The following is a 27,926-nucleotide window of genomic DNA, read 5'->3' as shown; positions in this document are numbered from 1 at the left end:
CTTATTTTAAAAGAGACAGAGTGTGAGTGGGGGGAGAGGGGGAAGACCACAGAGAGGGGGAGAATCCCAAGCAGGCTCCAGACAGTTAGCACAGAGCCCAATGCGGGGCTCGAACTATGTGAGTTCGATCATGACCTGAGCCGAGATCAAGAGTTGGACATTTAAGTGACTGAGCCACCCAGGTGCCCCAGAAAACTTTTTATCTTTAACCAAGGAATTTCCATTGCTTAATTCAAATATTTAAAAAAACAGGATGAAATTCTCTAAATTAAAAAAACTTTGTTATATCCATGACGAGTAAAATCCACCAACTTCCAGGATAGGTCTCAGTCATTCTGGCTGGGATGTGCTCAAGACTGGGAACATTCGTTTTTGATACAGTGGACTCTTTTCATAATGCTGGTTTGGGGACAAGAAGGTGATAATTTTGCCTCATGGCTGAGAAAGTCTAACTTGGTCTGAAGAAATTTACATCAACACGTATGTATAAGCTGTATGAAAATGGTGGCCTACTGTATCAATTTAAGCAAAACTGGCAGATAAAGATGTGAAAAGTTGTATTATAAGAGATAGTCTGGAATTATCTGTCGTTTTTAGAGCTCTTTTTTTCTTCGATTAGAGTTGACTTTGTATTTAAATTGTTCCTTTCAGAAGAAAGTGTCCCCCCACCCCTAGTGAGAATCTGATTGAACTGATACAAGTATGGATGAGTGGGTATGTATGTATATGTGTGATTCAACCTGTTTCCACTGTGATATGAATCCTTCAAAAAAAAAAAAAAAGTCCACTCCAAAACATAACAGCATTACCGGTTTATTTCCAAATGGTGGCCTTCTTACTGCACGGCTTTTAGTATTTGCAACATACTGCAGATAGCAGATTGAGGCCCAGCCCTAGTGTGGTATGTATTTAATGCTGAACAATGCAGTCATATTTCTTTTCTGATTAAACTCTCAAGGAACAGAAAAGTGTTTTTGGTAACAAGAAAGTATTTCTCAGTACCTATTACTCTTGTTCATATCCTTTCCCAGAGTGTTCTATTCATAGTAACAACGGTATTACTGGTAAGCCTAACATTAATGTGTGTGATATGGACCCAGCATCCACCACTGTACCTTTAAACAGAATCCTAGGAAATGCTTATCACTGGGAACAACAGACCAGTATTGCACTGTTTCTAAATGTAAGCTCTCTCTGGTTTATTTTGGCACTACCTAAGTGACTTACTTTTGTTATTACTTGCATTCTGACTGTGTCTCTAAGAAAGGGAACCACCTCAACTGTTGAATTTTTAAAAGTCTAACTATTGTTTTATCTTTATGGCTAGAAACCTGTTTTCTTCAGATATCACTTCTTGGGCAAGGGTAAGCTGAGGGATATGGGAGGAAAATGAAAATGGAAGATTATTAACAGACATTCCCCCATGGGCTGTATGTAGTACCTTCTGGTACTGCATCAGCTTAAAATTTTTATCAGAGCCTTGACTTCTTGGAAAGAAAAGGTGCATTTGGTTACCTGATTTTGGAAGCTGTGGCTGACGTGGGTCCTTAAATGATCTCCACACCTTTCAATTGCCTGTGGTCCTTCTTAACTCAAAAGGAAATCGAGTTGAAAAAAATCATGTTTTGAGGCCTGATTTTCCCATTGTTTGAGTACAGAACTTTAGTCCAGAACCTCTTGTACTGTTTGGTTTTTAAATGGGAAGACTGTTAACTTCCTTAGTATCAAGGTGTGCCCTAGATTGAGAGGAATTTTTCATTTGTGAGGGGTAAGTGCATCCGTCTCCAGACCTTACTCTCCTCATATTGCCTGCTGTCAGACCACGTCAAGGTTGCACTTTAATAAACAGTATTTTTTTTTTTTAAACAAAAAAACATGGGTTTTTTTCTTAAACAAAAAAACCTTTTTTTCTGCCTTACAATCTGTTCTTAAATTTAATTTTCAAGTGAAGACCCGTACAGCTGAAATAAGATAAAGGCACAGTGTGTAGTGGATTTGGAAGATGGTATGAAACTCATTCAAATCTGTGCAAGTTGACATTTTCATTCAAGTATGTTAAGGTAAAGTTTCTAAATGAATCACTTGCTTAAAACATCATCTTTAAAATAGTAAGAAATAAATAGCTATTACTTCGTGCCTATCTTCTCTAAGAACTTTGTTTACACAGCCATGGCTCCATCTCCACTGGAGGCAGGTGTACTGTTGTCACCATATCAAGTTTTAACCAGTTGTACTTTTGCAGAGTTGTCCACTCAGTCCATCTCCTGCAGCAAGAAAGGAAAATAGACAGAATTAGCCAGTCTGATTCACACTCTCTGGAGCCCTGTCATCCTTAGATCGCTGCATCCTCCTTTTTGCTACATGGGAGCAATTGCAAAGACATAGGCTTTCAAGGTGCTGAGATCTGGATATTCACATCTATTGAATCACTTCTGGTGCTAAGAAGCATCTTGGTCCAAGGAATGAAGATTCTGTTTCAGCCCTTCAGTATTCGGGAGGCTGTTAATACAGATAGCTGTTGACATCTTGCCCACTTATTGTCCAGCTAGATGGTTGTTGGTGAAAGCTGTTACGAACTTTCTCAGGCTTACATTCTCCCAACAATTCAGCTTCAAGATTTGTATTCGTTCTCCTGTTTTAAAATGCTGCCATAAATGAAGACCATGGCACACAGAGAAAGGCATCAGGGGTTAGATGCCTGAGTAATGCCTCTGACACACAAAATCCCAAACATTCACTAAACTTACAGATAAGATACAACCACTTAATTTCCAGTTAAAGTGAAGCAACAGACTTTACTACCTGTCTGGCCCTTCTTCCTAGGCAGCATCATGAAGAATTGTGACTTTTAATATCTTGGACAGGTTTTCTGGGCAAGATTTTAGATAGTTTTTCCCCCTTTTTGACTATCCATTTTGGCATCTCTCCCCAACATCCTTTTTGGTAAACATGTTTTTAAATGTAAATTATACTTATGTTTGTGATGAGGTGGAGGTGAAGGCAGATGAAGCCCAGCTGGGGACACTCCCACCACATTCTCTCATGCTCTACCCATAACCTACACTGTATGACTTGGATCCTAGCAAGAGTAGAGTATGCAGTGTGCTCTGATAGCAGGGTGTCTTAAAAATAAAGTTGATGAAGCTCAAAGGGGTGCTCATCACCACCTTCTACAACACAACTTTCTCACAGAAGCAAAGCCACACCTTCTACCTGAGTAGCAAGGTCCCTTTCGTGTGGTCTGGTCACCAGAAGCAGGGGAGAAAGGATGAAAGAAGCCCGGCAGCAGAGAGCTCTGCTGTGTTTCCAGACCTTAGAAGGAGCAGGCAGAGACCAAGAGGATTCAGCGAAATGCCAAGGAGCTGACATCACTGGTTCTTACATTTCTGACTAAGTTCCTCACATATGTGAGTAGGTTCTGGTTAATAAAGTTCACTGTTGTGCGAAAGACATCACGGAGCAAGGACGGTGTGTGATCGGCCACCTTTTTGGCCAATACCATGGCCAACATGAGCACGGTCTTCTCCCTCTCCATGTCCTTCGGGTAAGTCTGTAGGACCTGCTCCAGTGCAGCAGCAAGGTGCTTCCTTCTGTCCTGCAGGTAGACACAGGGTCACGTGAAACTTCATTCACTAATATTCTGCCCTCGGAAAGGAGAACAGTCCACCAATGTTAAGTAGGAAGAAGCATGCTTTCATTTTGAGGGAAGAACTTATTAAACAGCTGAGGAGGCTGGAGGAGAGTGAGAAACAATTTAATTTGGAGAGGCAATGGAAAGGGTAGGCTGAGCTCAGTCCCCATAGCTGGACACACATTCATCAAATACATCTTGAGTGTGTGTGTTCACATTAGACAAATGAGTCATTCCCTGCCTCTAAGGCACTTAAAGTAAAGAATTAAATACCCAAGACGTCTTAGACCTATCTTACCAGTGCAGACCTAGCTACCGGAAAGAGATGAAGCGGGCTAAACATGACATTCTCACTACATGGCAGGGGCACACCACAGACCACCAGACTCTTAAGGACCTTCAAGCTCATCAACTCATATGCAAAATTAAGTCAACATTGTGGGAGAGGACCCGAGGCAGAACAATACCACGGCTATGACAGCTGCTGATCCAGAGGGGACAAACCTTCCTGGAGGCAGGAAGCTGCCCTGGAGGACAGACACATTTCTGGGTAGTGAGGGGTGTTTGCATTTGCAGCTCCAGGATGGAATCTTTCCCCTCCTCCAAACTCATGTAGCCATAGATTTGACAGCCTTGGGGCATCTCTCCCACTAAGTTTCTTCAGGAAGGCTAGAGGAGCTAGTTTACAGTACCCGCAAGGGACAGAAGCTCTATACTGATTTTAACCATGAAGTTAAGAGTAGCGGGCTAAATAAAATGTCACTCTTGTCACATGTGGTAAGTGACCTGATGTTCTCACTCACATTTTTATCCAACTCTCTAAAACTGAGGAAAGAATAAGTTAGTCCTGGAAGAGTCATATATGTTTTGTTAATCTTTTTTGGAAAGTTTTATATCAAACTCTTAACTCTGACTTAAGGTTCAGGTTTCCTAAATACCAAGTAAGTTAATTCTTCTGAAAGACAATTAACCATGCTATGATTCTATTTCCAATTGTTTTGTAGGCACTGAATTACCTCACTGGACACTGGTTTGTCTGATAAGAGACAAAGGACAGACCTTGGTGTTTTAATTAACAACTGGAAACTAAAAGGCAGTCTGTGGACTGAGAGAAGAGGTTTTCAGACATAACTGATAAAGAGTTAGTACCCAAAATCTATAGAGAACTTCTATAACTCAAAAAAACAAACAATCCAATTAAAAAATGGGCAGAAGACATGAACAGACATTTCTCCAAGAAGACACAGTGGCCAACAGACACATGAAAAGATGCTCAACATCACTCATCATCAGGGAAATGCAAATCAAAACCATAATGAGATACCATCTCACACCTGTGAGAATGGCTAAAATCAACAACAAAAAACACAACTGGTGTTGATGAGAACGTGGAGAAAAAAGGAACCTCATGCACTGTTGGTAGGAATGCAAACTGGAGCAGCCTCTGTAGAAAACAGTATGGAGATTCCTCAAAAAGTTAAAAATAGAACTACCCTACCACCTACTAATCACACTACTGGGTATTTAACCAAATAATACAAAAACACTAATTGAAGGGATATTTGTACCCCTATGTCTACTGCAGCATTATTTACAATAGCCAAACTATGGAAGCAGCCCAAGTGTCCATGAATAGATGAATAAAGAAAATGTGGTGTATACAAAATGGAACATTACTCAGCTGTAAAAAAGAATGAAATCTTGCCTTTTGCAACAACATGCTCACTACATGGCAGGGGCACACCACAGACCACCAGACTCTAGATAGATAGAGAGCATAATCTAGATAGATAGATCTAGAGAGCATAATCCTAAGCTAAATAAGCCAGTCAGAGAAAGACAAATACCATGTGATTTCACTCATATATGGAATTTAAGAAACAAAACAAAGGAACAAAGGGGGAAAAAGAAGAGACAAACCAAAAAACAGACTCTTAACATAGAGAACACTCTGATGGTTAACAGAGATGGAAGTGGATTGGGGGGATAAGTAAAATAGGTGAAGAGGCTTATGAGTACACTTTATCGTGCTGAAAACTGAGTAATACATAGAACTGTTAAATCACTATATTGTACACCTGAAAATAATATAACCCTGTATGTTAACTACATTGGAATTAAAAAACAAAAACAAAAACAAAAACACACACACACCTGACAACTGAAAAAGTTCTCACACTTCCTGACTAACCCAGAAAGGGCACTGGTGAATATTCTCACTTACTTCTTCTGACAGGTTCACATTCATAAACTGCATTGCCAGGTTATTCACCACTCTTGGGTGGATGCTGTGATCCATTCTATCCCCGATTTGGGCGAGCTGCCTGGCGATATCTTGGATGATTTCCTCTTGACTCTCAGAATCTGAATGTTCAGGCAGGGACACAGAGACACAGCAGATTCAAAAAATGGTCCTGTTTGACCCCTCCTCCCAATCCATCCCATACCAGAAAAAGAAAGGGATTCTGCTTTGGAACAAAGCTAGTTCCTGCTTCCACAGCTCACCATGGTGGGCTTGCTGACGGCACATGCTCCATTCTACTAGAGCTGCTATGTGAGGACCTGGGTGCAGTCAGGGGAGCAGGGGTGGAGTGCTGGGGCCAGGAAAGGGTCTAAATGAGCAGAAGACTGGAGAAGTGGGCCTCACCCTGCAAAGAGTCAACATTTGTCCACAAAAAAGACAGTGATGCAAGGGCATCCATGACTTGCAAGGCATCATGACTCTGAGCAGCCATGGCATGAATCTGATGGCAAGCTTCACGGCTGCCAGTTCTAGACCCCATCATATAACAGGTGTCAGCCTAAGAAGGTATTAGGGCAGAGGCTCTGCTGTTAGACTGAGTTAGAGCCCCGCATCTGCCACCAGAGAACACAGCTCCTTCTCTCTCTTCCTTTAGGTCTACTCAAACGCCACTCTGTCCGAGATTATTAACACTGCCACTTGCACTGCCATCTGCCCTCTCCGTCGCCCTCCCTTTTCCTTCCTCAGCACTCACTACCACCATATATTTTACCTGTCTGTGTTCTTTGTCTGACTCCCTTGCCAGAAGGTAAGTTTCCTAACAGCTCCAATTTTTAAATCTGTTTTGTTTACTGCCAAATATGCAGCACTGAAAACAATGCAAGGCACACGGTAGGGCTCAACAGACAACTACACAAATTAATGAATGTGTAAATGAATGGATCCTGTACCTAGCTCCTAGTAAGTAATCAATAAATGCCAGCCATTGTTATTTCTCCCATTAAATCTTATATTCTGTGTTTGCACCTTCCCTCCGGGTTCTTATTTACCCAGGACAGAAATCTCAATCTCCCCAGTCCTTGCAGGCATCCTCAAGCAATTGTCAAATCTTATCTCACAGATACAACCGTCTGTCCCACCATTACCACTGCCACCACCTGGGTGTGGATTCTCCATCAGCTCTCATCTGTAGCCTCTTAGCCTTCTCACTGCCCTCCAGGCCCTTCTCCACTCTCCACAATATACTTTGGCAAGCAAGGCACTGAGAGGGTGAAGTGTCCTGGTGTGCCCCTGGAGACAGTTCCTCCTTAAATTTTGTGCCTTCAGCATTTCACCTGCCCTAGACTGCCTACTGTGGTCTTGACTGTGATCCTTGAATCTCTGTGATCTCTGTGATCTCTACTCATTCATGTGCTCACACCTTGCTCAAGTAACAAGCTACAACCTAGCTTCCAAACAACTTGGACCATAACTTCCACTATTCCCTCCAAACACTCTAGCCAAACAACTATTCACAGTACCTTTTACAGACCCCAATCTTTTCATCTTCAAGTGTCTGCTTAAGCTGTTGCCATTCCCTCTTCCCAGTTTCCAAAGAGCCAAAATGTACCCCTTCCTCCATAGCCCAGCTCAACTGCAGTTATAGCTGTGAAGTCTTTCCTGATCCCTTGTGGAGGACCCATGCTCTCCGTAGCTCCCACTATACTGACTCTGCCTCACTGATTTCTCTGTGCTTTTCCACTTTATTGTGGCAACTTCAGGAGCCGTGGCGGATTCAGTGTCCAGCTGAGTAAATGAATTCACCAATGAAACTGTGGTGTACAGAGCCTCTAGTTTGCCTTTTGCTTCCAAATCTCATCAGGTACTTAATCTACACGCTAGTTTTCCACCAGCAGTGAAGTTAAGTGTACCTTTGCAAATGCCATTTGAGTTAAGCCAGGCTTGTGGGGTTCCATAGTGTAATGGTTAGCACTCTGGACACTGAGTTAAGCCAGGCTTTGCAGTCTAAGGGCAAGGAATGGTGCAGAAGAGCAAAAGACAGCCCAGGGGACAGCCTCTGGTTGCAGTTACTCCGGCCATAGCTTCTGACAGCAAAGCCATTCCTGCCCTTCACCCCCTCCTAAGCCTTCCCCAAAGGGGGCCAGTTGCCCTTATTCAAATTTAGAGCTACCCAGGAGATACAGTAGCTGGATTCTAAAGCACAGAAGTCTTTGGCACACCCTGGCTAGTGGGGGAACTCTGCCATATCCCCCATCCACTCAATTTAACATAGAGCTGGAGGTCCAAAAGCTGGATCAGCTGTTGGTCTCCCCCATGGCCACAAGAGGGCAGTGCAATCTCTTATGCCAGGAGATATCTGGGCAGCAGGAGGCAGGATTTCAGTCCTTTGGCTAGGTTGTGAGGACTGGGTCCAAGACCTCAGAGTCCCTTTGGCAGTGATTCTAACCAGGACATATACCCCAGAAACACCTGAGAGTCTTCTACCCTAGAACATGTTGGTTCAGACAGCTGCAGTCAAGCCCAAAGACTATGCATTTTGAAAATGTTCCTCATGGAATTCCAATGTGCACACTACTGAGAACCACTGTTCTGGGCCCAAATCTGGGAGTGGCTGATCCTTATCTTGCTTCCCAGCCCTGCTCCCTCAGCCTTAGAGTTCAGAATGGCCTCCCTCTGTGGAGGCCTCACCAGTGACAAAGAAGAGTAAAAAGTGAGGTTGGAAGGGCAGCACAGGGATGTGGGTGAGGAAAAGTGAAGAAAGCCTCGAAACCATGATATACTGGGAGGCAGCAGCAGAGGACGATGGAGCCCAGCTTAAGGAAACAGGCCTGGCCCAAGACCTGGTTGGACTGTGTCCAGTAGTTGCCTGACTTGGGGTTTGTAATTGACCCTTTTTTGGGCCTCAGTTTCCTCACTTGGAAATTAGGTTCAGAATACTTCAATGCCCTAGTTATGTTGTAGATAATCATGCCGTAATACATATGAAAGTGAAAGTGTGAGGTACTATACAGATTCAAAGAATCATTATAAAGAAACTGAGTGGATTTCAACTGATTGGAAACTAGAGAGTCTTGCTCCACTGGAGTCATGAGGTACAAACCAAACAACCATATGACACAAACATATGCAGTGGACTGAAACCACGTAGGTGGACACTGAGTCCAAAGGTTCCTTCCAGGACTTAAGTTCCCTAAAAGTTAGTGGAGAGAGCAAAGCCCAGATTTGGGGCAGAGGAGGCTATGCTAGGTACCTGTCTCCTCGCTATCCAAGAAGCGGCTGCACCGGTTGCCATCTGTCTGGAGCCCATCATCGTGGTCCTCCTGCAGGTAAGCTGGTGGCACAGGCAGTTCACGGCCCAACACCTCTAACTCTTTATGGAAATTATAGTTGGAGCAGTTTTGGAGGAAGCCAAACACCAGCAAGTTTGTGATGCGCTCATCCTGGAGGCTTGAACCATTGCTGACCTAAGATGAAAAGGGAGTCAAATCAAGGAGACCTGTGGGAAGCTAGTCCAGGACCAGAGGCCCTTCCTACAGCTGAGCTTGGCAAAAGGGCTCTGAGGGTAGCTGAGCCTGAAATAGCCTCACTGGCCCAAGATATCTGAATAACCCTGTGCATACAAGAGGACTCAGTGGGCAGAGGCCAAATCTGCAGAGCCTGCTTTAAGCAACACCACCTGTAGATTCCAAAGAGGAAGCTCCAATTCTGCAGAAGGTGGTTCATCTACCATATGCTTGACATCCTGAAAACATTGAGCTGGGGTGAGCTTACTTTCGGAGGAGGAAGGTACAAAGGCTGCTTTAGGTAAGTCAGCCAATATCATCACTTAGATATCATCCTTATACATCTACATGCTTATACTAACTCTCACGTGTCTTTTACCAACTTCAGCCCACCCTACCAGCTACGCATCCAGCAGTTAGAAATTCTTTCATAATCTTCTTTGTGGGCCAAGATGGTATTGTGCAACCAGCAAATTTTCCATAAATACTGGGTAATAATGACCACAGATAACATTTGCCTTTGGGTAGGCTTGGTTTGCTTCATATAGGGGGATGGCTCCTGCTCTAATGTGAGAGGCTGGTGGTCTCTGCCTGCCAGCTCTCCAACCGTTAGCAACACTTGCAGGGGAGCTCTGGGGGCCAAGAGGGACATCTGTACTCTGGGAGCCAGGAGGGACATTTCTAGTGTGCCGAATACATCTGGGATGGTGTTCTTGGCAAACAAAGGTGAAAACTCACAGACCTGGCAGCCAGGGGTGCTCAGAGCAATCAAAGACCTAGGATGAAAGAGGGAATCATCTGGAAGCCTGGGGATACTGAGATTTGCCCAAATAAATGTAAAACACACATACTAGACTGTAAGAGAAGGTCAACAGAAGAAGATGAAGGTGCTTGTAATATTTATTTCTGTCTTCTAAGTCCTGAATATTTTTCATTAGAAAAAAATAAGAAAACTTTTAGGACAGTTTTTAGAGGGCAAATGGCTTTAAATAAATAAAATGCACAAAATAAGGAGCTAACGTATTGTTAACCAGTTTTTACTTCTCCAGAATTATCCCTTAAAAGGGGGAAAAATCCAGGGCACTTGGGTGGCTCAGCTGGTTAAGTGTCCAACTCTTGGTTTCAGCTCAGGCCATGACCTCATGGTTCTTGAGGCCGAGCCCCACGTCAGAGCAGAACCTGCTTGAGATTCTCTCTACCCACCCCCCCCCGCCCCTCCCCTGCTTGCTCTTTCTCTCAAAATACATAAATAAACTTAAAAAAAAAAACGGGGGGGTGTATCCTTATAATTACTGTATAATGAGGCCAGGTGGCCCAAGACAGCTTAGAGACTCAAGAACATCCTTCATTTCTTCCTTAAGGAGATGTCCTGCCCAGAAGAGAAGAAAGGAAGGCTGGGGCAGGGTTGTGGGTTGAATTACCACAAACTCAAACATTTAGTACAGGTGGTTGGAAAGCAGTTTGACAGACACTGTTAGATGGGCATGTCAGACCAGACTACATCACAAATCAGAAAGCAGGCTCAGGAAAGAAAAGAAAGAAAAGAAAGAAAGAAGAGAAAGAAGAGGAAAGAAAGAAAAGAAAGAAAGATAAAAGCAAGCGGGCTCAGGAGCTGACAGCATTAAACAAAAAAATTAATGTTTATTTATTTTTGAGAGAAAGAGAAAGAGCACACAAGTGGGGTAGGGGCAGAGAGAGAGGGAGACACAGAATCAGAAGCAGACTCCAGGTTCCGGGCTGTCAGCACAGAGCCCAACTTGGGGCTCAAACCCTCAGACTGTGAGATCATGACCTGAGCTGAAGTCAGACGCTTAACCAACTGAGCCACCCAGGCACCCAGGAGCTGATAGTATTTAATTCCAAGGACAAATAGAGCTTGTGGCAAACTGAGTACAAAACTATGACCCTTTTTGATCTTCTAGTGATAAAAGTTGAAATGGATGTGTCAGAAGATGCAAGATTTGATAGCTATTATCCTTTTAAATCACAAGAAAAAGTATGTTAAGAAAAATGATCAAGACTTAGGAAAACTTGAAGGACATACTACAAAATTGATTTAAAGGAAGCAAAAATAACTCTCATGCTATAAAATCAGTTTCAGTGCAGAGAAAAAAATGGAAAGCCATCAATGTGTTTTGATAAATTGGGATAATCCAGGTGCTCAAACCTGGCAAAACCAGCACTGTACAAATAGTTAAAAAATTAATAAAAGGCAACCCCCCCCCAAAAAAACTCCAAAATCCAAACCAATCTCTTATTTTGTTTTTCTAAAAAAAGAAAAAAAATCAAAGAACACTAAAATGTGGATGAACAGTACCATAATAGTAAAACAAACAAACAAACACAAGATATTATGCTAAGCCAGACACAAAGGAACAAATATTGTTGGATTCCACTTCTCTGAGGGACTCAGAATAGTCAGATCCACAGAGACAGAAAGTGGAGTGGGGTTTGCCAGAGATGGGGACAGGAGGATGGGAGTTAGTGTTTAATGGGAACAGAGTTTCAGTTGGAAAGATGAAAAGTCCTGGAGATGGATGGTGGTGATGGAGACACAATGTGAATGTGCTCAATGCTAATTAATGAATTGTGTTCTTAAAAGAGGTTAAAATGGTAAATTTTATCCTATGTATATTTTACCATAATTTTTTAAAAACTGGAAAACTGGAGCCCTTGGGTAGCTCAGTCAGTTAAGCTTGGTTTTGGCTCAGGTAATGATCTCCTGGTTCGTGAGATCTCTGTGCTGTGTGTGGAGTTTACTTAAAAAAAATAAATTAAGTAAACAAAAATATAGCAGTAGACCTGCCCTACAAGAAATACTAAAGGAAATCTTAAAAAATAAAAAAAAATGAATGCAACAAGAATGGTGGGCAGGTTTAAACGGCACCAAACAGAAGGGAATTCTGAACACTGAGAACAGACTTTCATCAGGACAAGAGGATCTGCAGAAATCTCCTGGTCAAGCAACCACCATCTCTGCCGAGCCCGCCATGTCTCAGTCCTTCCAGCTAGCAACCTGAAAAACCATGTGGTTTCCATCCTTTAGAAGGATATTTAACAAGCATATATTGAGAACCTTCCAGGCATCAGATGTTGCTATGCTTAGGGATTCAGAAACTGTGGGCCACTAAGTTTAACCATCAAATCCTTAGATTTTTTGCAGTTACCTCTCACAATAGCTGGTGAGAAGAGAAGGCTGATACATACAGTGTAGACACAGAAAAGCCTCTGGTGCTAGGGGCCTCTACAGAATTTGGAAAAGAAAGGAAGCAAAAAGACTATAGTAAGAAAATAAATAAAGAGCTTTTGATTGGATAGGCTATGATTTTCTCTTCCAGCTAATTAAAAGGTAAGTACAGACAAGGCAGTTTAGGTACCATCCTACTGAAGCCAGGGGAATGGCCTATATGACCTTAGGGTGATTGCTTCCAAGAATTCTAGAGTTTCTAAATGGTCCTGAATCAGAAAGCCGCCTTGCCCTTCCAGTGAGTGATCAGGCACAAGGTGAAGGGAAGAGAAGAAGAGAGAGAACAGGTATTTCTTTTTTTACTGTGCTACAGCAAGTTGTGAATGTGAGGCTCCTCTCTGCAGCGCTGTCAAAGAAGGGGTCAGCTAGGTGCACACTGACTGCACACACACAAGGAACAAGCTGGCCCCAGTCACCCTTGCTCCCCCTCCCAAAGCATTCCTCCAGGAGAAGTGCATGGGCTGACCTGAGAATCCATGGCACAAGCAGCCTTGCAGGGCTCTGTCTGGTTTCCGGCCTTGTAGGTGTCCCAAGTCAGCAACCTGGAAAAGGACACACATGCACACAGGGTAGTCAGCTGTTCCCTGCAGGGACACCCCTTTCCAGGACCCTCAGGAAAAATTGAGGGAGTCATCCTGGACCCTGGCTCAAAGGCGCCCTGGCCACAGTGGCCAGGCTCACACCTCACCCATCCCAACCACACTCACTCAGGCTGCTCCTTTCTCCACAGCATGGAACCTGGGCAGCAGCCCAAGTGAGTGGACTTTGGAGTTTTCCTCACTATAGAGACTTGCCAAGGCATGGAGAGCTCCCCAAAATCAATCCTCCAACCTCAGAGCTCAGCTCTCCCGCCCCGAGCTCACTGATCAGGCAAATAGGGCAATATAGCTTATGAATTATTTTCAGGCAAATACTTACACTAGTACACTTTTTACAAGAATAAAGTTAGCTGATAAGTATACCTAGAAGTTTTAGGGACTCTTTTATTATTACTACGACCACTGATATGACTACTACATAACCATTACTTCAGCGTGCAGCCATTCTCAGAGCATTCACGTTATCCGTTCTGTTCCACACAACTATGCTGAGAGGCAGGTGGTGTACAGTGTTGATCCGGGTGGGTGAGAAAATTAGGTTTAGGGAGTAAGAGACAGCGAGGCAGACCATTTCTCTCCAGAGGCCACATGATTTCAGTAGCATTCATCCAGAAAGAGCTCTTGTAAAATGTATATTAAAAAAAAAGAAGCCTTGAAATAAAATGTTTTCTAGCATTTGGTGGTAAAAAAAGGAAAGAAAGAAGAAAAAAGAATATATTTGACAATTACACAAAAGATTAAAGGTCCTCTATGGCACATATTCCAAACTAAATAACCCATCATAAACAATTGACCAGACAAAAGGCAACTGGGAATTGAGTTCAAAAAATTATGCCCATGAAGTAGAATACATATAACGTGAGAACAAAAAAAAAAAAAAAAAAAAGGGATGAGAGATCTAGGTGTGCATCAGTAGAGAAAGATGTCCAAGACAGACCAAAGTTTCTAAAGAACAGTCTCAACAATATAATCCTATCTTAAAATGTACTTGCCTGCATATGTGTGTGTTTACACACAATATTAGTTTTAACCAAATGAAATCATCATTTTGTAGGGTAAAAAACAGCCAAATTTGGCAATTTTATCTTGGGTCCTTAAACAGAAGAGATAAAAAACAAGAACAGACAACCAATTCCTCTTTAGGAAGCACGGGTGGGGCTCCCACATGCACGTGAAAAGGAGGCTAGGACAAGACCAGCATGGAGGACATGCCTTCCACACCAGGCAGCCGTGCACATTTGTGGGACACAGTTACTCTCGATCTGCCCATGCCCCTGTCTCAGGTGCTCCTGTTGGCCTTAGAGATCGTGCAAAGCTGGAGGCTGCACCCTAACCCTCACACTGGGAATCTGGCAGAGCCCATGGCTGGGTATGGCTGAGTGGGAGGAAAGGGGGCCAAGAGCAAAGGACTCAGGTGTATTTGGACAGACAGGGAACCTACGGATGCTGGCTTATCCACAGGCCCTCCATAGGGAAGGAGGCAAGAGCTGGTACCATTATCAGAATCGGGACAAAGAATAAAACAGAATATGCCCCTCAGGAAAAAGGCCACAGAAGCCAAATGATGTCCACAAGCCACTAACAATGTAAAGGTGCAGTGGACTGAATGCTGGCCTCCACCTTGTTCTCTCAAGAAGTAACTTTAGAAAACTATGTGGGGGAGATAGCACTCAAGAGATAATTAACATAAACATTTAATTGATTTCCTCCAGACTTTGATACTGTGAAAATAAAAGGAAACCTCATTTAGAATGGCTGCAGCAGGCCAGCAGGGGGCGCTCTCACGCCCCATGGCTCCTCATGAATTGCAGACCCAGAAGGAACAAAGGTACCTTACAAGTCTGACACTACTTTACTATGTTATTACCCCAGCAGGAGGAAGAAAGCTTTTCCTCTTCCCCCAGCAACAGCCCAGCCAATGAGGAGCCACCATAATTGGAGCTCCTGGTTCATCCAATTGGGCTTTTTGTTTTGTTTATTACAGCCCTCCCAGCTTCCAATTTCCTCTGGAAAAGCACAGTCCTCTCCTTTGCTCTGTGAACTTGCTATGGTTTTGCCATAGTTTGCTTGTTCTAAATTACACTTCTCTGCTATTCCCAAATAAATCCACAGCTGCTGGTGAAATCACTGGCAGTTCGATTTTTAAGGTTAATATTATTTAATGATCAGAAGTGGGAAATTTGAGACGACCCCAACAGCTCCACAGCTGGTGAGCAAACAGGGACCGGGTGCCCACAAAGCCAAGTGGCCTCACTGCTTTCTCAGTGACCCCAAAGTTTGAGGGTAAGTTCTCTCCTGGATTTCAGGCTCTGCTCTCTTTATGCCCAAGCTCTCCAGGCTTTATGTGGGATTTGTTTTAAGGTCTTGTCCTTTCTGAGAGTATGAACTGACTATTGCTCTTGGAATTGTGCTGGCCATCAGTCTGACTCCTTTGGAACTAGGATGTTCCTGTCAAAACTTTGCTGTTTAGGAACTCTCCTTTTTGCTCTAGAGAAAAAAACCAACCAAACAAAAAAAATACCCAAGAAAGGGGATCCAAGTTGTACAAATGCTTTGAGGATGTCCCCTTCTGGGGCCCTGGCCAGTTTTTTATGTAAAAACTGCACTCCTTACTCATGTGCATTTCTTTTCTTTTTTTTTAATGTTTATTTATTTTTTGAGAGAGAGAGGGAGCACAAACGGGGGAGGGGCAGAGAGGGAGACAGACTCCGAAGCAGGCTCCAGGCTCTGAGCTGTCAGTGCATAGCCCGACGTGGGGCCCAAACTCATGAACAGTGAGATCATGACCTGAGCCAAGGTCGGATGCTCAACCGACTGACCCACCAAGGCGCCCCTAAAATGCAGTATTTTAAAAAATTTGTTAATAAGCAACAAGAAATGATATTTTCAAGTGAATCAACAAATACTTTAAAATTTTGTTTTATTTTTTTAACTTTTTTTTTTTGGAGAGAGGGAGGGCAAAAGTGAGTGAGCAGAGAGACAAGGAGAGAGAGAGAATCTCAAGAGAGACAAGAGAAAGAAGGAGAAAGAGTATGGAGCCCAAAGTGGGGTTCAAGCTCACCCGACGTGGGACTTAAACTCATGAACGGTGAGATCATGACCTGAGCCAAAGTCAGATGCTTAACTGACTGAGCCCCCCAAGCACCCAAAAATTTCTCAGGTTTAATTTCAAACACAGAAAATATAATAGATAAAACCCATTTAATCAAAAGCTTTTGGGGGTCCTCAATAATTCCTATGTGTAAAAGAGTCCAACAATCCAGCTTCTCTGTCATCCTCATTCAACAGAGAATAGTCCATAAAGACCAGCACCTGATGAGACCACACAGCCAAATCCTCCATCACTGCTGTCACCAATGGGAATAACTGATCTGCATGTGCAAACCAAGCCAAAACAAAACACAAAGTCAGGAGAGTGACAGAGGGAGACAGAGACAGAGGGAGACAGAGACAGAGGGAGACAGAGACAGAGGGAGACAGAGACAGAGGGAGAGAGAGGGAGGGGGAGAGAGAGGGAGGGGGAGAGGGAGGGAGGGGGAGAGAGAGGGAGGGGGAGAGAGAGGGAGGGGGAGAGAGAGGGAGGGGGAGAGAGGGAGGGGGAGAGAGGGAGGGAGGGGGAGAGGGAGGGAGGGGGAGAGAGGGAGGGAGGGGGAGAGAGGGAGGGAGGGGGAGAGAGGGAGGGAGGGGGAGAGAGGGAGGGAGGGGGAGAGAGAGAGAGGGAGGGAGAGAGGGAGGGAGACAGGGAGGGAGGGAGGGAGACAGGGAGGGAGGGAGGGAAGGAGACAGGGAGGGAGAGAGGGAGGGAGAGAGGGAGGGAAGGAGACAGGGAGGGAAGGAGACAGGGAGGGAAGGAGACAGGGAGGGAAGGAGAAGAGAGAGACAGAGACACAGTCAGTGAAGTTAAAACATGTTCTATTTCAGGGCACCTGGGTGGCTCAGTCGGTTGAGTACCCAACTCTTGGGCACCCGACTCTTGATTTTGGCTCAGGTCATGATCCCAGGGTTGTGGGATCAAGCCCACATGAGGCTCCACACTGAGCATGGAGGGAGCCTGCTTGAGATTCTCTTTCTTTCTCTCTGCCCCTCCCCCCCCAACTCACGCAGTCTCTCCCTCTCTGTCTAAATAAATAAATAAATATTTTAAAAAAAGTTCTGGGGCACCTGGGTGGCTCAGTCAGTTGAGCATCCAACTTTCGCTCAGTTTATGATCTCACGGTTCATGAGTTCAAGCCCCACATTGGGCTCGAGGCTGCAGCACAAAGTCAGCTTCAGATCCTCTGCCCTCCCCGCCCCTCCCCCACATGCGTTCTCTCAAAAACAAACAAACAAACAAACAAACAAACAAACAAACAAACAAACGTTCTGCTTAGCTACTGCTTCTGGTAGCTAAGAAAAGACCATGTGAATCCACTGGGCATGCTTTTCAGTAGATGACCTCCAAAACTGCTAATGCGTAATTAAAAAAAAAAAGTGAAACCATGACTCTCATACAAATATAAAATGATAAAATGGACACGTGTCAAAGATTTCATTTACCTCACTAATTAATTAATGAAGCAACTAGTAAGAGGATACAACCAGTTTCTAGAGAATGTGGATTTCTTTATTTTTTTTAATGTTTATTTTGAGAGAGAGAGAGAAAGAGAGAGGGAGAGAGCACAAGAGGGGGAGGCGCAGAGACAGAGGGAGACACAGAATCTGAAGCTAGCTCCAGGCTCTGAGCTGTCAGCACAGAGCCAGACGTGGGGCTCAAACTCACAAGCTGTGAGATCATGACCCGAGCCGAAGTCGGACGCTCAACCAACTAAGCCACCCAGGTGCCCTGAGAATGTGGATTTCTAAAGTATCTGCCAGTTCTCACATCTACTTTTATAAATATAAAACCACTAGTCTAGAGCTGTAAGAAAAAGTCCTTCAGGTGGGGTGAAGTCCAGTTACTTGGGGTGGACAGGGTCCAGGCATAGCCAGAAAGATGGCCCTGACAGCCCTGGGTGGCTCAGAGCCAGACTTGTTCCTCTCCACAGTCCCCGACAGGACCTCGACAGCTTCCCTAACCCGCTGACGAGTTCTTTTGGGTTTTGACTCTTATGGGTTCTAACGTGGGCTCTTTCTAACAACTCCCAGCAGGGAGGATGTTGTCACCCTCACCCAGAACACACTTCTGTAAAAGGCACACTTCCACTCCCTTGGCCCAACTGGATTCCTCCTTGGGAAAGGAAGAAGCTGGCGTTTAGGATACTGGTCCCTCTGCCTCTGTGCCTAGGCTGAGTCTAAGCTCTCAGCCCCTCATTCTCACCCACAGACACTCAGGAAAATTCCTCAGAAATTCTAGTGCTCTGACTACTCTGTTCCCCTCCCCTTCCATCTCAAAGGCCTGGGAACCACTGATCTAACCCAGTGGTTTTCAACCCTGGCACACTGAAATCAACTGAGAAGCTTTGAAACATACTGATCTGACATGATCTTACAAATAGAAAAGCCCAAGGAATCCACTAAAAAAACTACTGGAACTAATAAGTGAGTTCAGCAAGGTTGCAGAACACAAGTATTTGCAAGATCAATTGTACTTCTATACACTAGCGATAAACAGTCCAAAAATGAAATTAAGAAAATAACCTTTATAACAGTATCAAGAAAAGGAGAATTCTTGGGGTGCCTGGTGGCTTAGTTGGTTAAGTATCTGACTTCGGCTCAGGTCATGATCTCACAGTTTGTGAGTTCGAGTCCGTATTGGGCTGTCTGCTATCAGCATAGAGCCCGCTTCCAATCCTCTGTCCCCCTCTCTCTCTGCCCCTCCCCTGCTTGTTCTCTCTCTCAACATGAATAAATAAATTTAAAAAAAATGTTTATTTATTTTTGAGAGAGAGAAAAAGACAGTGTGAGCGGGGGAGGGGCAGAGAGAGAGGGAGACACAGAATCTGAAACAGGCTCCAGGCGCTGAGCTGTCAGCACAGACCTGACACAGGGCTCAAACTCACAAACTGTGAGATCATGAACTGAGCCAGAGTCAGGCGCTTAACCAACTGAGCCACCCAGGTGCTCCAATAAATAAATAAACTTTAAAAAAAAAAGAATTCTTAGAAATACAATTAACAAAAGACGTATAAGATTTGTACACTGAAAACTACAAATACCATTGAAAGAAAGCCACACAATGCTCACATATTGGGAGAATTATTATAGTTTAGATGGTGATACTCCCCAGAGCTGACTACAGATTCAATCCAATTCCTCTCAAACTCCCAGCTGGCTTTTTTGCAGAAAGTTAGAGATGGTTCCTATAATCTATATGGAAATCCAAGGGGCACAGAATAGGCGATCTTGAAAAAGAACAAGTTGGTGGACTCACACTTTCCAATTTCAAAACTTACCACTAAGCTACAGTGATCAAGACAGTGTGGAATTGGCAAAGGATAAACAGATGAATGGAATAGCAATGACAGTCCATAAACTCTAATATTTATGGTTAATCAATCATTGACAAAAGAGGCAAGACCAGGGTAAAGAGTTGTCTTTCCAACAAATGGTGCTGGGACAACTGGATATCTATAAGCCCCTACCTCATGTCATATACAAAAATTAACTGAAAATAGATCACAGAATTAATGTAAGAGCTAAAACTACAAAATTCTTAGAACACAGGTATAAAACTTCAAGACCTTGGGTTAGGCAATGATTTCTTAGATAGGACACCAAAATAATACGTTATACAAGAAAAAACAGATAAGCTGGACTTGTTGAAAATTAACTCACAGGGTGCCTGGCTGGCTTGACTGGTAGAGCATGCGACTCTTGATCTCAGGGTTGTAAGTTTGAGCCCCACACTGGGTGTAGACATTACTTAAAAATAAAATCTTTGGGGGCACCTGGGTGGCTGAGTTGGTTAAGCATCCGACTGTGGCTCAGGTCATGATCTCATGGTTTATGAGTTCGAGCCCCACCTCGGGCTCTGTGCTGACAGCTTAGAACCTGGAGCCTGCTTCAGATTCTGTGTCTCCTTCTTGCTCTCTCTCTCTGCCCTTCCCCCCTCACACTCTCTCTCAAAAATAAATAAGTATTAAAAATTTTTAAATAAATAAATAAATAAAATCTTTGGGGCGCCTGGGTGGCTCAGTTTGTTAAGTGTCTAACTCTTGATTTTGACTCAAGTCATGATCTCACAGTTTGTGAGTTTAAGCCCCATGTTGGGGCTCTTTGCTGACAGCGTGAAGCCTTCTTGAGATTCTGTCTCTCCTTCTTTCTCTGCCTGTCCCCTGCTCTCTCGCGCTCTCTCAAAAGAAATAAACTTTAAAATCTTTAAGAAAAAAAAGAAAATTGGGGTGCCTGGGTAGCTCAGTCAGTTGAGCGTCCGACTTCAGTTCGGGTCATGATCTCACAGTCTGTGAGTTCGAGCCCCGCGTTGGGCTCTGTGCTGACAGCTCAGAGCCCGGGGCCTGTTTCAGATTCTGTGTCTCTCTCTCTGACCCTCCCCCGTTCATGCTCTGTCTCTCTCTGTCTCAAAAATAAATAAACATTAAAAAAATTTTTTTAAAAAGAAAAAAAAAGAAAATTAACTCTTATGCTTGAAAAGGTACCATCAAAAAAGTGAAAAGGCAACCTACAAAATGGGAAAAAATATTTGCAAATCATTTATCTGACAAGGGACTGACAATAAAGGATTCTTAGAATAATGATGAAAAGACAACCCAATTAAAAATTGGGCAAAAGATTTGAATAGGATCCAAAAGATACACAAATGGCCAATAAGCACATGAAAAAATGCTCAACATTATTAGCCATTACAAGAATGCCAGTCAAAACCACAATGAAGCCACTAGGATGGCTAGAATAAAAAGATGAATAATAGCAAGTGAGCAAGGACATGGAGAACCTGGACCCCTCGTACATTGCAGGTGGGAAGGTAAAATGAAGCAGCCACTCTGGGAAAGTTTGGCAGTTCCTCAAACAATTAAACAGAGTTTTATCAACTGACACAGAAATTCTACTCCTAGGCATATAACTAACAAAAATGGAAACATGGGTCCACAGAAAAGCTTGTACATGAATGTTCATAGCAGCATTATCTACAACAGTTAAAAAGTAGAAATAACCCAAAAGTTCAACTAATGAATCCATAAACAAAATATGGTTATCTCTATTACAATGGAATACTTTTTTGACTGTAAAAAGGAATGAAGGTCTGATGTGTGCTCCAACACACATGAACCGTGAAAATACGCCAAGTGAAAGAGACAGGCACAAAGGGTCACATGTCGTATGATCCCATTTATAGGATAGACAGATTCACAGAACAGAGAATGGATTAGGCTGCCAAGAGCTGCAGGGACAGGGGGACTAGGGCATGATTGGTAATGTATGTGGAGTTTCGGGGCTATTGAAATGTACTAAAATTAGATTGTGGTGATGGTTGGAATAACTGTGAATATACTAAGGACCATTTTAAATGGGTAAATTTTGTGGTACGTGAAATATCTCAATAAAGTGTTTTAAAAGAAAGGCAGCCTGAAGGAGGATGTTATAAAGAGGCAGGAGCCTCTTTACCAGATGATGCAGGCCATCCCTTCACACACGTCTAATGCTTCACCCAGGTCCACAGGCCTCTCTCCTAAAGTCTCCTGCTTCCCTTCCCCTGCCAAACCCTGGGCTTCTGATAGACATGTGCACCCTGGGTGGAGCAAGAAGGCATCCCAGAGTCCACTCCAAAATGTGTAAGTCGGCCTTTATCTGTCCTACAGCCTCTCCCTCCAACACCCCCTAACTGTCTTCCTCTTACAGCTTAGTCACAGAAAAGAAAATGGATGTTACCAAGGCTAAGTCAGACCCCAGACCACGGCCACCCTGGGACTGCTCCCACACTGCTCTTCTGAGCCAGAGCTGGCAGGTGAAGCAACTGAATGGAGCAGGAGGGCGAGGACAGCCAGCAGGGCCTTCCATGGTTAAGCAACAGCCCTCCCACCTCCCAAGTTCTAGCAGGTTTTGTCTCCTCACCTACGCAATAGGATGATTACCTGCATCTGGAGCAGTATAGGGTGTGAAAATATAATCGGTGCAATCATTTTACATACTGATAAACACCACTCCAATGAGATGTTGTGACCACCAAGGGTACTGGACTCAGCTCCCCAGTCATCCAGGAAAGAGTCTAGGAGGTTGGATGTTGCCAAGCTTCCTAGGAGATACCCCAGGGAGAAGCAGGGCTTTTTGAGATGTGATGGACACCTGGCTGCCAGCTGGTCTCACAGTCAGGAACTCCGTGATGGGGGTCAAGGAGGTTGACAAAGAAAGTGTGGTGGGCAAGAGAGGCATTCTCCTCAAGGCTGTGCTGTCACCCAATCCCAGAGGCCCACCAGCCTGCCAGCCCATTGACTTCACAGCCCTGCCCCCACCCTCTCCAGGACAGGGTGAGGAAATACCTGCTGGAAAGTTCTGAAGAAGTTCTAGTCAAGGGTAGTTTATCTCCTCACCCATAGCAGGGTCTGCCTTGATTCCAGGGTGCCCAGCTAGTGCGGAACTTGGCCTTGGTCCTCTGCACCCCGTTCCTCCCCCACCACTACCATACATACAGAGGTGGCTGGGCCAGAAGAAAGGGGGGGCAGTCGCAAACACAATGCCTTCTCCCACCAGAAGCTCAGGATTCCCCCAACTGAACCCCAAAGGCAGCCTCCTCCTTTCTGTCTCCAAGGAGCTGCCTGCTGGTGCAGGAGCCCCTCCCAGCCCTTCTGATACAGATCTGACTACCCAGATGGTGATCCATTATAAATAATGTCCTCCCTAATGCCAAGAGGGGTTGCTGGTGCTGTGACTCATTTATCCAGTTGGCCTTGTCCCAAACAGGCACACAAATGCCTGAGACCTCAGGCCTGGTGTTATGGTCACAGGACCAGTTACTCAGCTCTGGATCACTCTCCAGCTCTTACTCCCAGGAGCGACCCGTATACCACCTCCCAAGTGCCTTCATGACTCAGCCCCTCTCCTCCACCCATCTGCTGCCTCCTCTCCCCTGCTCCCTTACTCCTATCATGTCCTCCTGCTGCCTCCAGGTCCTAACTGAACTCTAGTCCCCCAGCTCTGACTTCAGTTAGCTCTCCTTGGAAAGACAAATTGAAACCCCAGAAAAGCCCCAAACTCCCTAAGTCCTTGGGGCCCAGCAGCATTTAAGAGGCTCACAAATTCCCGGGCGCCTGGGTGGCTCAGTTGGTTGACCATCTGATTTTTGCTCCAGTCATGATCTCGTGGGTCATGAGTTCAAGCCCCACATGGGGCTTGCTGCTGTCAGTGCAGAACCCGCTTTGGCTCCTCTGTCCCCCTCTCTCTGCCTCTCTCTCTCAAAAATAAATAAACATTTAAAAAAAATCTAATTAAAAAAAAAGAGGCTCACACAAAAGGGATCCTCTAAAGGGAGAGAGAGAGAGGTCACAGCTGGTTCTCAACCTGCCATGTGACCTCACTTTCCCCACATTTGTAAAAGGTGACACTCCCTGCCTCTTGAGATTCTTACCCTTCACTTAGGCTTACAGGGGAGGGGAGTGCAGGGGAGGGGGGGCAGTGAACATGAGGGTGTGGAGATCTAAGTAGGAGCTCCTGGGACACGGCCATGGCCCAGTCCTAGACCCAGGACTGAGGCCACCTGAAAGCTTGTCTTAACCACAAGCACACGTGAGAAACACCCCACCACTGATGTTTCACATCTATGTATTCATTCACATCACAGAATTCACATAAGAATTAAAATGAGAGTTATGCAAATTAAGCCAACTACATATGCACAGATGCCCACTAACAGAAAAACAACATCATCACTGCTGGCCTCAGATAAAAGCTCAGACCCCCACACCCCCAACCCCCCCCCCCCCCCCCATGCTGTGTTCGGAACTCCAAGGACTGGCCTGCCCCTGACCCAGGCCTCAGCACTCACTTTCCTAACTCTGAAGAAAGGGACTTTTTTAAGCACATGAGCATATAAGGCAGATGCTGACCTGCCCCACTGGTCAGCATAGCCATCAACATGGCAGGAGCTTAGTGAGTGCAGGCTTGGCGATCCCATTCAGCTGGGGCAGAAGCCCAGCCACAAAGTATTGCAATCTCTGTGGTGGTCCTGACATCCTGGGCCCAGAAGGCAGGCCTCTCTTCATACAGTGGCAGCCCCACTTCTGCGCGGCCCACATCCTTCCACTAGGCCGCACGATCTATGGGGCAGGGCAGTTTCAGTCCAGCCACTCCGTGTGTCTGAAAGTAACCGGTCCCCTTTTAGAGACTTCTAAGACTCAGAGGGGTCATAACACTCTACCTCCTGGTGCCCTTCTCCAACACCCAAGCTGATAGAATTACCAAGGGGAGAGGGTCATTTAAAACAAACCACTTCATTTTTTTTATAGCTACTAAAATTTTTTTTTAATTTAAATTTTTTTAAATTTACATCCAAATTAGTTAACATTCCTCATTTTCTAAGTTGGTAGCTTCTAGGACCCTGGACACAAAAAGTCAACCAAGAATTCGATGGTTGCTTTATGGTTCGTTCAGACATCAAGTTTGCTTTTCATTTGAAACTTCCCCATTTTGACCACAACAGGCAGGAAGAGAAGAGGAGGGGAAGGCGGGGAAAGAAAGGATTGAGCCCCAGAGAGAGGAAACTGGGGAGCCTGCCGGGCACAATCCCACCCAGCGGGTCCATGGTGCTGCTCCCTGAAGCTTCCTCCTGTCCTGCGGACATCACCAGCTGCCTGCACAGCAGAGAAGTCCCCAGAAAGGCCATGGTCATTCTCTCTGCTCCTTGCCCCTTCAGGTCTCACCGGTGTAGAGGTGCAGAGGGTAGATGGGCCGAATTTGGGAAATGAGGTAGGGAGTAGCCTGGAAATCCAGGCAGTGCAATATAATACTTAGAGCTGGGATTCTGGGGTCTGACTCCCTCAGTTGTGACCCTGGCTAAGTTACTTAATCACTTCATGCCTCAGTTTTCCCATCTGAAGAATAAAGATGATAACCTAGTCCCTGATTACTGTGACGTCCAAGTGACCTAATACACATAAAGTTCTTTGTGCATGTATCTAGCCCACAATGAGCTCTGTATGTTATCACCATCTTCAATCAGCTTTTTCAAACCTGTCAGTGGCTTTGGGCAAGGACTTGTATGGCCTGTGGGGGTGGCCAGCCAGGTGTCCCAACCAAGGGGCTGCTAATCGGATCCTATGCATAGGAGGCCCAGTAGGGTGGGCAGCTGGCCTGAAGGAGCATCCAGGCCAGCACTACACCCCAAAGCTCCAGACTGACCAGAGGTGCAACCACAGAAAGGACTTCCAATGGCCACAGCTCTAGAGTGAGGCTTCTCAGGAGCTGGGAGTCCAGAGCCAGCATCCTGGGTACTACCACCAAGGAATACACAGTCCCTGATCAGCACCAGAGAAAAAGAGAAAGGCTCAAATGTCATTAACTGCCCTTCTGCAAGCCAAGACTCCTGCACTAGAAGACTTCATCCTCCAGGGTCTTGCTCCTCCACACGTCCTCAGCACTCCTGACAGGCCATTCTCATTTGCAAATGAGTGGAACCTGCAGTTCCTCCAATTAGTCTCCCAGGTTGGCTAACACTGTGAGCTTTTCTGGGCAAGGCCTCAAAGCAGGGCATGCAATGCCCCTTCCACCTAGAAACACCTCTTTCCCACCTAGGCACACCTACCCCACATTCCTGCATTGCCCTGAGTACACTTTCCCATCTTACCCAGCTGGCAAGCTCCTATTCATTCTTCAGAGCCCACTTCAGATGGCCTAATGTCTACAGACAAAACTAACAGCAACCCACTCGAAGCCCTTTGCAGCAAACACTATCAAAGCCTGCATCCTGATGTATGACAGCTGCCAGTCTATATCTCCATTCCCAAGAGACAGCACCCTGTCCCTCATGAACCATACTGCCCCCATGCCCAGCACAGCATAGGCACCTCAGTGCTCAAGGACACCCAAAAAAAGGCTGCCTTTAATCCCCACCCATGAGGTATTATACAAGGCCTCCTGCGGGTGCTGACACTGTACCTCTTCCCTGTGAGTTACTCTTCCCTCTGTGGGCAAGAGGGACAGAACTCACACATTGCAAGTGGCAATGGTGAAAGCCTTCACATCTACCCTCTTCCCAACAATGCCCTACTAGAGCTCTGCCCAACTGAACTTTTAAAACCAAAGGAGTCCTTCTCCCACTTTCCTTTTAGCTCCAAAACGAGATTATCTTCCAGGAACAGTCATTGATGACTCCCAGTGGACTCTGAGGGCCCCGGTCCAAGGTCTGCCTCAAGATGGCACAGACCAAAACCCAGGAGAGCTTTCCCCATCTCAAGACCTGTCATGCACCCCAGATGGGTGGAGATGGAATGTGGAAAAACCACATCCTTTGGTAGGTTCCCTTAGCTCCCCCTTCTATAGAGACAGACCAGCTAAGATGCATCAAGTGAGGCTTGAGCAGACAGATAAGCCTGGCAGTGGAATTAGGCAGTTGCGTGAAAAGGTGGGGGCACTATGTGCTGGGTACCCCGCCTGCTCCTCAACCCTTCCCAGGCCAATCCAATCCCAGAAGACCTTAGCTGTGTTCAAGCCCATCCCCCGCTGTCCCTCCAGGACCCCAGCACGGGCTGCACATTCTTACTATAGTATGAATGAATAAATAAACCCCCGCTAGCCCAGCCACTTGGTAGCTGGGGGCTTTAGGGCTCTCCCAGGATCCCCTGGGGTCACTAAGTCATTCAATAAACTGATGTCTACCACGAGCTAGTATATGCATGTAATTTCTAACAGTTCTAAGGTTCTCTGGCCTCAGGAATCAGCCAGAGTCCTTTTCTAGGGACAAGTGCCCTAGACCAGAGTCCAAGGTCTGTGTCTGGATTTGGGTTCCGGATCTGGTGCTGAACAGGTGTGTGACCTGAACCTGTCCCTTCCCGTCGGTTTTCTCAGCTCGGAGGTTGGACCCGGCAGCCGTTGGTCTCACTGAGAACCGTCAACGGAACCGTGGGCGGAGGATGTCTTAAGTCCTCACCCACCATCCTCTCCACCGCACTCCGGCCAAGGCCCCACAAGCCTAGGGCCAAACCCGAAGACTCGCTTGGAGAGGAGACAACAAAGCCTTATCCAGCCTCCTCCCCAAGCGGAGGACCGCTCTGGCCACAGAAGAGAATCAAGGAGCCGCGCACGGGCCCCCCTCCTGCTTTCCAGGTTCCCCGTGAGCCCCTCCTTCCTCCGAGCGGGATGGGGGAGTCCTTCCGGCCGGTGTCAGGGCCGCGAGGACCCAAGGAGGGGGCCCAGGCGGTCGATAGGCGGGGTGAAAGGCTGACCCGACGCCGGGTGCCGAGGGCCGGCAGGCTCTAACCCTGGGGTCCCGCAGGCTGCCCGAGGCGGGGTCCCGCGGCGCGCTCCGGGTGGAGTGGCACCTGGCAGCCCGTGCCTCCACTCTCGCCCTCCAGCTCCAACCCTCAGCCGCAGGCGGTGCGGGGCTGTGTCTGGGAGGGTCTGGCCGGCGGCGAGCACCGAGCCCCGCACCCGGTAGGCACGGGCTCCTAAACTTGCAGCTTGGCGCAGACGGACGCGCGCGGTAGGGGGGCTATTCACTCACCCAGCAGCCGCGGCAGGAAGCCAAGAGACGGGCGGCGGGGGCCGGGGGCCGGGGACCGGGGACCAAAGACCAGGGACCAGGCAGTCTCCGAGGCGCGCGGAGTACGCAGCCGCGGCT

At 45.9% G+C, this 27,926-nt stretch overlaps 1 protein-coding gene across 1 annotated transcript; it reads right to left on the bottom strand.

Annotated features, from left to right (window-relative positions):
* Nucleotides 1-797: 797 nt before the first annotated feature.
* On the bottom strand, nt 798-27,926 carry BID (BH3 interacting domain death agonist). The gene is made up of 6 exons (XM_047065349.1): nt 27,810-27,926; nt 13,090-13,165; nt 9,124-9,337; nt 5,856-5,995; nt 3,383-3,595; nt 798-2,264 (listed from the first exon to the last, which is right to left on the bottom strand). Exons 2-6 carry the CDS (start codon nt 13,099-13,101, stop codon nt 2,253-2,255), a joined length of 591 nt encoding a protein of 196 aa, XP_046921305.1. The 5' UTR covers nt 13,102-13,165; nt 27,810-27,926; the 3' UTR covers nt 798-2,252.

This window comes from Lynx rufus, unplaced genomic scaffold (assembly GCF_022079265.1).
Source record: "Lynx rufus isolate CCGP_SWC_20201006 ecotype Redwood Valley unplaced genomic scaffold, mLynRuf1.p SCAF_7, whole genome shotgun sequence".
Lineage (NCBI taxonomy): Eukaryota > Metazoa > Chordata > Mammalia > Carnivora > Felidae > Lynx > Lynx rufus.
The sequence above is the reverse complement of the archived record's forward strand: the minus strand, read 5'-3'. Positions and strand labels throughout refer to the sequence as shown.

Coding starts and splice junctions, on each gene's coding strand:
- BID (XM_047065349.1), bottom strand. Junction 5,996..9,123: donor CTTGGATAGCGAGGAGACAG/GTACCTAGCATA, acceptor CTGAACATTCAG/ATTCTGAGAGTCAAGAGGAA. Junction 3,596..5,855: donor ATGTGAACCTGTCAGAAGAA/GTAAGTGAGAAT, acceptor GTCTACCTGCAG/GACAGAAGGAAGCACCTTGC.